The sequence below is a fragment of the Salvelinus sp. IW2-2015 genome, linkage group LG17 (genome assembly GCF_002910315.2).
Source record: "Salvelinus sp. IW2-2015 linkage group LG17, ASM291031v2, whole genome shotgun sequence".
Lineage (NCBI taxonomy): Eukaryota > Metazoa > Chordata > Actinopteri > Salmoniformes > Salmonidae > Salvelinus > Salvelinus sp. IW2-2015.
This window is the reverse complement of record NC_036857.1, coordinates 15,186,548-15,197,727: the sequence shown is the minus strand read 5'-3', so window position 1 is coordinate 15,197,727 and position 11,180 is coordinate 15,186,548. Positions and strand designations below refer to the sequence as shown.

General features: G+C 43.3%; 1 protein-coding gene across 3 annotated transcripts in view; it reads left to right on the top strand.

The window, feature by feature from the left end:
* The first annotated feature begins 5,077 nt into the window (after window positions 1-5,077).
* Window positions 5,078-11,180, top strand: part of vps13d (vacuolar protein sorting 13 homolog D) — a 70,609-nt gene continuing 64,506 nt past the window's right edge. For 2 of the 3 annotated variants that reach the window (XM_024004975.1, XM_024004974.1), the window contains exons 1-7: window positions 5,078-5,622; window positions 7,431-7,639; window positions 7,865-7,942; window positions 8,647-8,837; window positions 9,766-9,846; window positions 9,942-10,058; window positions 10,152-10,992. In XM_024004975.1, the coding sequence (XP_023860743.1) occupies window positions 7,543-7,639; window positions 7,865-7,942; window positions 8,647-8,837; window positions 9,766-9,846; window positions 9,942-10,058; window positions 10,152-10,992 (1,405 nt within the window). In that variant the 5' untranslated portion in view covers window positions 5,078-5,622; window positions 7,431-7,542. The remainder of the gene's footprint in view (window positions 5,623-7,430; window positions 7,640-7,864; window positions 7,943-8,646; window positions 8,838-9,765; window positions 9,847-9,941; window positions 10,059-10,151; window positions 10,993-11,180) is intronic. The other variant, XM_070447880.1, reaches the window with a different exon arrangement.

Genomic DNA, 11,180 nt, shown 5'->3' with positions numbered 1-11,180 from the left:
TACTGACACAAATCAAATCAAATCAAGTTTATTTTATATAGCCCTTCGTACATCAGCTAATATCTCGAAGTGCTGTACAGAAACCCACCCTAAACCCCAAACAAAGCAATGCAGGTGTAAGAAGCACGGTGGCTAGGAAAAACTCCCTAGAAAGGCCAAAACCTAGAAAGAAACTAGAGAGGAACCAGGCTATGAGGGGTGGCCAGTCCTCTTCTGGCTGTGCCGGGTGGAGATTATAACAGAACTATGCAAGATGTTCAAAATATTCATAAGTGACAAGCATGGTCAAATATAATCATGAATAATTTTCAGTTGGCTTTTCATAGCCGATCATTAAGAGTTGAAAATAGCAGGTCTGGGACAGGTGGCGGTTCCATAACCGCAGGCAAAACAGCTGAAACTGGAATAGCAGCAAGGCCAGGCGGACTGGGGACAGCAAGGAGTCATCATGCCCGGTAGTCCTGACGTATGGTCCTAGGGCTCAGGTCCTCCGAGAGAGAGAAAGAAAGAGAGAATTAGAGGAGAAGAGATTTTCAAAATGTTCATAAATGACAAGCATGGTCAAATAATAATCAGGAATAAATATCAGTTGGCTTTTATAGCCGATCATTAAGAGTTGAAAACAGCAGGTCTGGGACAGGTAGGGGTTCCATAACCGCAGGCAGAACAGCTGAAACTGGAATAGCAGCAAGGCCAGGCGACTGGGGACAGCAAGGAGTCATCATGCCCGGTTTGCCGTGACGTATGGTCCTAGGGCTCAGGTCCTCCGAGAGAGAGAAAGAAAGAGAGAAGGAGAGAATTAGAGAGAGCCAAGATTTTCAAAATGTTCATAAATGACAAGCATGGTCAAATAATAATCAGGATTAAATATCAGTTGGCTTTTCATAGCCGATCATTAAGAGTTGAAAACAGCAGGTCTGGGACAGGTAGGGGTTCCATAACCGCAGGCAGAAACAGCTGAAACTGGAATGGCAGCAAGGCCAGGCGGACTGGGACAGCAAGGAGTCATCATACCCGTTTGCCGTGACGTATGGTCCTAGGGCTCAGGTTCTCCGAGAGAGAGAAAGAAAGAGAGAACGAGAGAAATTAGAGAAGCATACTTAAATTCACACAGGACACTGGATAAGATAGGAGAAGTACTCCAGGTATAACCAACTGACCCTAGCCCCCGACACATAAACTACTGCAGCATAAACTGGAGGCTGAGACAGGAGGGGTCAGGAGACACTGTGGCCCCATCAGAAGAAACCCCGGACAGGGCCAAACAGGAAGGATATAACCCACCCACTTTGCCAAAGCACAGCCCCCACACCACTAGAGGGATCACATCAACCACCAACTTACCATCCTGAGACAAGGCCGAGTATAGCCCACAAAGATCTCCACCACAGCACAAACCAAGGGGGGGCGCCAACCCAGACAGGAAGATCACGTCAGTAACTCAACCACTCAAGTGACGCACCCCACAGGGACGGCATGAAAGAGCACCAGTAAGCCAGTGACTCAGCCCCTGTAATAGGGTTAGAGGCAGAGAATCCCAGTGGAGAGAGGGGAACCGGCCAGGCAGAGACAGCAAGGGCGGTTCGTTGCTCCAGAGCCTTTCCGTTCACCTTCACACTCCTGGGCAAGACTACACTCAATCATATGACCTACTGAAGAATAAGTTTCAGTAAAGACTTAAAGGTTGAGACCGAGTCTGCGTCTCTCACATGGGTAGGCAGACCGTTCCATAAAAATGGAGATCTATAGGAGAATGCCCTGCCTCCCGCTGTTTGCTTAGAAATTCTAGGGACAATTAGGAGGCCTGCGTCTTGTGACGTAGCGTACGTATAGGTATGTACGGCAGGACCACTCGGAAAGATAGGTAGGAGCAAGCCCATGTAACGCTTTTATAGGTTAACAGTAAAACCTTGAAACAGCCCTTGCTTAACAGGAAGCCAGTGTAGGGAAGCTAGCACTGGAGTAATATGATCATATGATATCCCTAATATGATCGTCTACACAACACAAACACATATACACACGCATACTGACACAACACAAACACATATACACAGCGCATACGACACAACACAAACACATACACGCATACCGACACAACACGAACATATGCTGCTGCCATCTCTGTTCTTATTTGACTTGTATTATCATCCTGATGCCTAGTCACTTTACCCTGCCTTCATGTACATACAGTATCGTCTACCTCAAATACCTCATACCTCTGCACATTATCTGGTATGGTACTCCTGTATATAGCTACACATTGATCTGGTACTGGTCTCCCTGTATATAGCTACACATGTATCTGGTACTGGTACTCCCTGTATATAGCTCCACATTGATCTGGTACTGGTACTCCCTGTATATAGCTCCACATTGATCTGGTACTGTATCCCTGTAATAGCTCCACATTGATCTGGTACTGGTACTGCCTGTATATAGCTCCACATTGATCTGGTACTGGTACTCCTGTATATAGCTCCACATTGATCTGGTACTGGTACTGCCTGTATATAGCTCCACATTGATCTGGTACTGGTATTCCCTGTATATAGCTCCACATTGATCTGGTACTGGTACTGCCTGTATATATGCTCCACATTGATCTGGTACTGGTACTCCCTGTATATAGCTCACATTGATCTGGTACTGGTACTGCCTGTATATCGCTCCACATTGATCTGGTACTGGTACCCTGTATATCGTCCACATGATCTGGTACGGTACTCGCCTGTATATAGCTCATTCTTGTGTATTTTATTCCTTTTGTGTTACTATTTTTATTTTCTATTATAATTTTTTATGTTGCATCGTTGGTAAGGGCTGTAAGCAAGTATTTCATAGTAAAGTCTACATCTGCTGCATGTGACAAATACAATTTGATTTGATTATAATCATCTCAATAAACATTAAGAATCAGAGAGCTGTTGTGACAGGACTGGTAGGGTGTGTGTGTGTGTGTGTGTGTGTGTGTGTGTGTGTGTGTGTGTGTGTGTGTGGTGTGTGTGTGGTGTGTGTGTGTGTGTGTGTGGTGTTGTTGTGTGTTGTGTGGGTGTGTGTGTGTGTGTGGTGTGTGTGTGTGTGTGTGTGTGTGTGTGTGTGTGTGTGGTGTGTGTGTGTGTGTGTGTGTGTGTGTGTGTGCGTGCATGCATGTGTGCGTGTGTGAGAGAGAGAGAGAGAGAGAGAGAGAAATGAGAGCAATATCAATCCTTTCCCATTAGGGCCAGTTTGGATGAGGGTGAGTGGGCTTTCCATCTTCCCCTTGCCTCGCCTAGTGCAGTGTCCAGATGTGGAGGGTTACAGATCTGTGAGCTGGAACAGATGGCCTACTTTGACCCTGTGGGTTTGCCTTGGATTATGTGGTGGCACAGGACCAGCCTGTGGAGTGAGTGGGGGTGGGGTTTATGGGGGTAGTGTTGTGAGAAGATTCACATCTGCCAGGACTAAATGCTGCTGGACGGTGATGGGAGATGGGGAAACATGGGGGGTTATGCTTGCAGAATATACTATAGGGGAGACCTAGTGCGGTTATTACCATAGAGATGCTATAATTAATGTGTTGTATTTAATTATGTGATTATTACACTGTTTACTCTTATCTATATGTCTCAGCCCTTGTATAACTAATTTAACCACATTATTTGAAACAATACACCAATCCATTTTCAACCTAACATCATTTAGTAACTTAGTAAGGGAACTATATCCTTTCCTGGTGAATCGACTACAGCCAAAGTAAGTAGGAAATCATTAAGATGTAGGTTTTGTGTGTGTGCATGCATGTGTGTGTGTGTCTGTCTGTCTGTGTGTCAGTGTGTGTATATGTTATCTGATGAACTCTTGGGATCAGGCCAGCCAAGTAATTATACAAGAGGTTTGAAACACAGTGGGGCCTAGAACGGGAGTCATTGTAGATGATGACAGTAGGGATGGATGGATGGATGATGGGGGAATCATGGGAATCTAATAGATATGGTGTTAGTCCAGACGTAAATGTTGCCCTGGGATTAGAATTGGCACTTGGTCGCACAAGATTGCATTTCTGTAAACCTACTATAGAACAGCACAAACTGGACACTTTTTCCAGTGACAACGTTGCACAGGCCAATTTATTGCAGCATGTGGTAGGAGAATCAAATCAAACTTTTTTACAAGTGCATTTACACTTTTTGAAACAATTTACAGTATAATAAAAAACAAAGGTTACAAAAAATATCATAAAATGTTTAACATTTCAATCATAAAAATATGGTAAAAGACAAAATGAAAACCTAAAAGAATGAAATTATACCAAGTTATAGGCTATATTCTTCAAGGGTGTCTTAAAACCTCAATGGATTGCACTGAGCTATCTTTTCCTCTTTCCTCTTGACTTATTAAGATACAGCTCCTGGCAAACACACCCACTCCAAACACACCCACTCCATATTCTACTTTGGACATCTACTTCGGCCAAAGATTAGTTTTGTCAACATAGTTTCCTCGTTATTTCAACTTAATTCATCAACATAACTGTGTTTCACTGTGGCAATTTGGTTGAATTAGTAAAATGTCATCAATTTAAACAGTTTATGGTCTATTGTAATTTATTTCCCCCATGGAATATGCCACAACTAGGCTACAATGTATCAGCCTAATGCCTGGAAATAAAAGCTCCTTAGTTTCTGACATTTTGAATGTTGGAAAGTTGTTAGGTATGCCAGGTGATTTGTAGATCAGACTGCAGCACCAATAACTAACGGACAAATTGCACCCCCTTGTGATGATAGCTAGATAGCAGGATCACAGAATTAAATGCATCTCTATGGGAAAGCTATAGTAATACATTTTGGTCAACTGTTGAGCCATAAATGACATAATTGCTATTTCTGAGGAAATTGAAATGGGCTCAAATGTTTAATTATTGATGAATTTAGTGTCGCTCATGCCCATAGTAAATATGAGACAATCCAAAAAATCTCAGATCAATTCCACTTCCAGGCACTAGGAGTCCTCAGTGGCTAGCGGTGCATGATGTCTCAAAACGTATTTGTTTTTATCACGTGACAGGAAAGTCSCTGTTGGAACGTTTGCCAAACAAGGAAGCAATCCTACAGCTAGCTAATGCCCGCGACTTTGCTGACAGCTAGTGGGGGTGAAGTCCGAATCAAAATTTGAAGACGTTTATGATCACAGTTAGCTAGCTTCACGTCCTGTGGGTAACTTTCGTTACATTCAGCAAGGACTGTCTACTCGCTCTTGTCTTGCTGCTAATGCTATAAGATCCAACGAAGCTTGCCTGGCCAGTTTAGCTGGCTAGCTAGCATTCTCCTTGTCGACTAGTGTGTGTGCTGTCTGCATTCCAGTGTTGAGTTTTTGACAGCGGACTTTTCACTTCTTTGTCTTTCGCCCTAACGGTGGGTGACTGTCCTAGATAGCTAGCAAGGGCATTGTCCACCCAGTCACTTTTCATGCCAGGCTTTTGAATAGAACGCTACGTAAGATAACTAGCTAGCTAGGTGGTTAGCTAACGGCGCCTTTCGACTGTCATTCTTTTCTCTTGAGTTTGACACACCGAATCGGACTAGCTGTATCATGGGCTCAAACATATTAACAACTAGCTAGTTAACTAGCTAGCTTAAGGTAAGTTGTCTTCTAAAATCATTGGCAGCTGGGCTGGCAACTTTAGCCATAACTAGCTCGCTAACTAGCTTACGTTATCTGATTTATCCAAGTAGTGACACAGTAGCTATCGTTGTCAAAACAGAAACGACCTGTGATATCTGCCTAGAATATAGTTTGGCGTTAGGGTCATTCCACTTCAAAAAACACAAGAGGATTTCGACACGCACCATCTGATTGTCCTGAAATTGTTTCTGTTAGAATTGATTGTATTCAAATTGTCAATTTTAATTTATAGGATTCATATATTAATATGTAGTAAATATAGTACCCAAAATCCGATTTGGACCAAACTGTTTTCTAACAATGGGTTAGGCATGAGGAATCCAAAGGAATGGTCAAACGTCACCCACGGACACCCCACATTAATCCCACCCCAACACATAGTAACAGTTCTGTGTCTGACAAGTAGTATGGAGGTGCGGCTCTGAGTATTGTTTCTTCATCCTATGTAATGAATTCCCAGTTAATTTGGTGATGTTTTCCCCTGTTAAGAAAAAATGGTAATGGAAGTTGTTAGGTTTATGTCCCATCCTACATCCTGATATGACCAGGTTCTGATCAATAGATGGTGCTGTTCATGCTATTAGGTGAAAAGTTTGAAAGAACCCTCAATGCTAACAGGGTACAAAATGACATTGGTTTCCTAACCCTGTAAGCAGTCTATTGACATTGTATGACAGCAACTCATGCTTTAGTTTTGTTACACTGTTCCAAATGCAAACTTTTTTGCATTTGTGGCACAAATCCAATGCAATTCAATGGTACCTATATTAGTATTTTCACACTTAATGTTCAAATCATCCTAAAGTATCTGAAAATGGATTAAGGCAATAATGCTACTTATAGATTTGGATATGAATTTTTAAAATGGTAATATARGTACCATTGACATGCATTGGATTTATTACAAATTACAAAACGTTTGCATTTAAAACATTGGCCAGGTAAACAAAACCAAAGCATGGGTTGCTGTCATACCTTGTCCATAGACTGCTTAAACTAATATGTTTAAAAAATCACCTAATAGCAGGAACAGCACCATCTAGTTTTTAGAACTTGGTATTATCAGGATGCAGGATATGACATAAACCTAACAACTTCAATGACACATTTCTCTGATGAAGAAACAATACTCAGAGCCACAGCTCCATACTACTTGTCAGACATAGATAACTAATACTGTATACTTGTGGTTGGGATTGGCTGGGGTGTGTGGGGTCCATGGGTGGATATTGACAAATCCTTTGAATTCCTCATGTCTTACTCACTGTTAGAAAAAGTTTGGTCCAAATTGGATGTTGGGTACTATATTTATTGAATATTATATGAATCCTATACAAATGTCCAATTTGGGTACAATCCATTAGCTTAATTTCTCAGATAAAATCAGAAACGATTTCAGAACAATCTGAGATGGTGGGTGTCCTGGCTTGGTGAAATGACATTGAATGGCCCATTAGCTTGGCATTTGTGTAGCGTAAGCTCTAAAAAATTAATGCCAAACTTGAGTCAATGTTTTGAAAGGTTGGTAGCATGCTAGTTGGCTAGCTAACGTTAGAGGGCCTAGCTAGTTAGCTACTGTCAGATTTAGTATCTAGGCTAGCTGTCAGGGAAACTGCCAAGAGCACCATCAGGTGTTAAGATTGCATTGCAACATAACTTTGTTCTAAATAATGTGTGTTGCCACATACCAGTTCACTATAGAATGAGGACTTAAGCCATGCTGCTTTAATGTTTGGTTGTATTTACCTTCTTTTTTTTACCAGATTTCATGTTATTCTGGAGAGGCTGTCACTCCAAGATTCCAGACCTTTTCATCCAAGATTTCCCCCCACACCTTCCCCACAAAGCCCCACTCCCTCTCCCTGACCCTTCATAATGTTGGAGGGACTTGTTGCCTGGGTACTCAACACATACCTAGGCAAATATGTCAGCAACCTAAATACAGACCAGCTCTCCATCGCCCTCCTCAAAGGTACCMTTTCTGTCTGTCTGTGTGTCCGTTTGGCTGCCTCAGGGTGTCCACCATCAGTTTCTATGATGACATCATCCTCGCTCTTACCCTCATTGAATTTGACAGCTCTTCAACGTACTATGCTACGAGAATCCCTGCAGTATACAATATAGCACAATAAATATCATAATGTATCATGCATTTACTGTAGCTGTAGCACTGTATCTGAAACCCTTGTCTTCCTAGGTGCGGTGGAGCTGGAGAACCTTCCCTTAAGGAAAGATGCCCTCCGAGAGTTTGATCTGCCCTTTGAGGTCAAAGCAGGTGAGTGATCCATCAAAAGCCTGACTGATAAAAGGTTATCATTGAAAACATTCACAAGAACTATATCAAAAATATATAATTAAACTCAATATGCCCAATATGAGTTATTATGAGTTGAGCAAAAGATTGGCCTTAATTTCTGGGCACTCACCACACTTATCTCCAGTCCTTGCTGATCAATACTGCTTGTTTGACCTTTTGTTCACTAAAAGAACGTCAACAATCATTATTTATTTAGTCAGTTTACTCCTTATTTAGTCAGGTAACAAGCATGCAAACATAATGGCAAAGGAAATAAATGGTTCAACATGCATTTCTTTCAACCAAACCAGTGATTGTGTAGTCAGTGCAGCACAGTGATTAGTATGACAACAGTCTACAGTTCTTAGACATACAATAATAAATACACAACAGCAACACAATGCATTTCACACAGTACATGACAGCTATACTGAGAAAGTACAAGTTCACAAAAGTCCTATTTCAGGTTGAGCAATGTTCATTTAGTCACGTCAAATTAATGTTATCGCAGCTTTTATGTCGTTTATCTTCATTATTTGATCTGAAGTTAGTGTTGATTGATAAGGAGAAGGGACACCATTGTTATCTTCAGTAACTTCTTTACTAAGATAAATCAAGACACAATACACAGAGCATTATGAGTACTGTAGTACTTCATGCTACACCCTGCTTTCGCTCTCCAGGCTTCATTGGGAAGATCACACTCCAGATCCCGTTCTACCGACCCCACAGTGACCCCTGGGTCATCTCCATGTCCCAGCTCAACCTCATCATCGGCCCGGTCCGACCCCAGGAGTATGACAAGGAGACGGAGAGGGAGGCCGAGCGCGAACGCAAGAAACAGCTGCTCCAGGCACTAGAGGACAAGTGGAAGGTGTGTGGGAATGGTGCCAAGAATCCTGGAATCAGGCTCTGCTGTATTCTTATCTGTAGACTGTGTATGTATGCAGTATACACAGAGTATACAAAACATTATGAACACCTGCATTTTCCCTGGCATAGACTGCCCATGTGAATCCAGGTGAAAGCTAAGATCCCTTATTGATGTCACTTGTTAAATCCACTTCAATCACTGTAGATGAAGGGGAGGAGATGGGTTAAATAATCATTTTTAAGCCTTGAGACAATTATGACATGGATTGTGTATGTGTGCCATTCAGAGGTTGAATGTGCAAGACAGAAGATTTAAGTGCTTTTGAACAGGGTATGGTAGTAGGTGCCAGGTGCACCAGTTTTTGTCAAGAACTGCAATGCTGCTGGGGTTTTCACGCTCAACAGTGTCCCGTGTGTATCAAGAACAGTCCACCAGCCAACTTGACACAACTGTGGGAAGCATTGGCGTCAACATGGGCCAGCATCCCTGTGGAATGCTTTCGATGACTTGAAGAGTCCATGCCCCGACGAATTGAGACTGTTCTGAGGGAAATGGTGGGGGGGGGTGCGCAACGCAATATTAGGAAGGTGTTAATAATGTTTTGAAAACTCGGTGTTTGTATGTAGACAGTTGCATTACTGTACTTAAAGACAAATGCATAGTGACCTGTGTTTTATCTTATAAATGTGATTTATTGATTGCATGTAATCAATATTGCCTTACTTTTGGAATCATTGTATTATGCTATTGCAGTGAAGAGTGGATTGCTACCTACTTTTACTGTGAAATCATATGTATCCAAGAGGTCCACCAAGCTGCAGTTTACATATGATTGTGATATGTACAGTATCTTCAGCATTGTAATGATAGGGACATGTTGCTCATTAGACAACTAGTCGATGTTTTGATTGATGTACCTTTCCCTCAGAGCGAGTGTGAACAGAAAGGAGAGTCCTACTGGTACTCTGTCACTGCCTCTGTAGTCACCAGGATCGTGGAGAACATCGAGGTAAAATATCATATTCCTTTGGGACATGTCATTGCAATCCTCTTAACTTGTGTTTAGAATCAGAACTGACTTTTCCCTTTGGGGTTCCTYTTCAGCTAAAGATACAAGATGTCCACTTGCGATTTGAGGATGACTTGACCAACCCAGGGAAGCCATTTTGCTTTGGTGTCTGCATCAACAACGTATCTGCACAGAACTCTTCAATAGAACCGGTAAGTTACATGTACCAGTCAGACATCGCTTGCCATATCAAGTGGGTATTGGCTGCTCGATCTAACAGTGAGTGTGTTCCTCCTTCTTTACAGGCACAAAGGCTCATGCGGCAAAAGCAACTGGAGATTAAAGAATTCAGCGTCTATTGGGACACAGTGTCTAGCATGTTGGGAGATCTCCCCGCCAATGAGATTCAGGAGGCCATGACCAAGTGCATGCAGAGCCGAGAGCACCAGTATATCTTTGAGCCGGTGTGTGCCTCGGTGCTGCTTAGGAGGAATGCCTCCAAGGAGCCTCTGAGGTCTCGCAACGTGCCCCGCATCGAGGGCCAGGTTCAGCTGAAGCCTCTATCCCTACGACTGTCACAGGTGCAGTACCAGCAGATCATGGCCTTCCTCAAAGAGCTGGACCGCAGGGAAAGGGAGATGATGTTCCGCCAGTGGAGACCCAAAGTCCCTGTCATCGGAAACTGCCGGCATTGGTGGATGTTTGCCATCCAGGCCAACCTGAGTGAGATTCGAGAGCAGAGGCGGAGGGGGAACTGGGATTTTGCCCTGCAGAGGGCWCGGGATGCCCAGCTTTACACCAACCTCTACTTCCAGAGGCTTAAAGGAGCCCCCCTCACCTCCCCGGAGGAGTGTGAATTGCAGAGAGTGGAGGACGAGCAGAATCTGGAGGAGTTGCAGAGCCTTAGGGGAGTTGTCCACGACTGCTTCCGCAAACAGGAGGAAATCGCAGAGAGTGTGAGGGAACCTATCGCTGAGAGCCCACCACCCTGTTCTCCCACAGGGAGCTCCATCCCCAAGAGTGGCAGCTCTGGTATGATCCAGTACCTGCAGTCTTGGTTCCCTGGCTGGGGCGGCTGGTACGGAGCGTACCCTGAGACGGGCCCTGATGAGCTCCTACCAGGCCCTGGCACCTGGGACATGCTGGGTAAGCACGAAGGGGCAAATTCTAACTTTCACTTAGTCATGCATTGATGTCAATGGGAGACTGAACATTGTAAGTTGAAGTTAGGATTCAACCCTGAGAGCTTTTCTCCCGGATCGTGGAACAAAATGTTTTATGTATGTTGACATTGAGTGAGTGTAGTCAAAATAATGGGATAGCCCTTTAATACT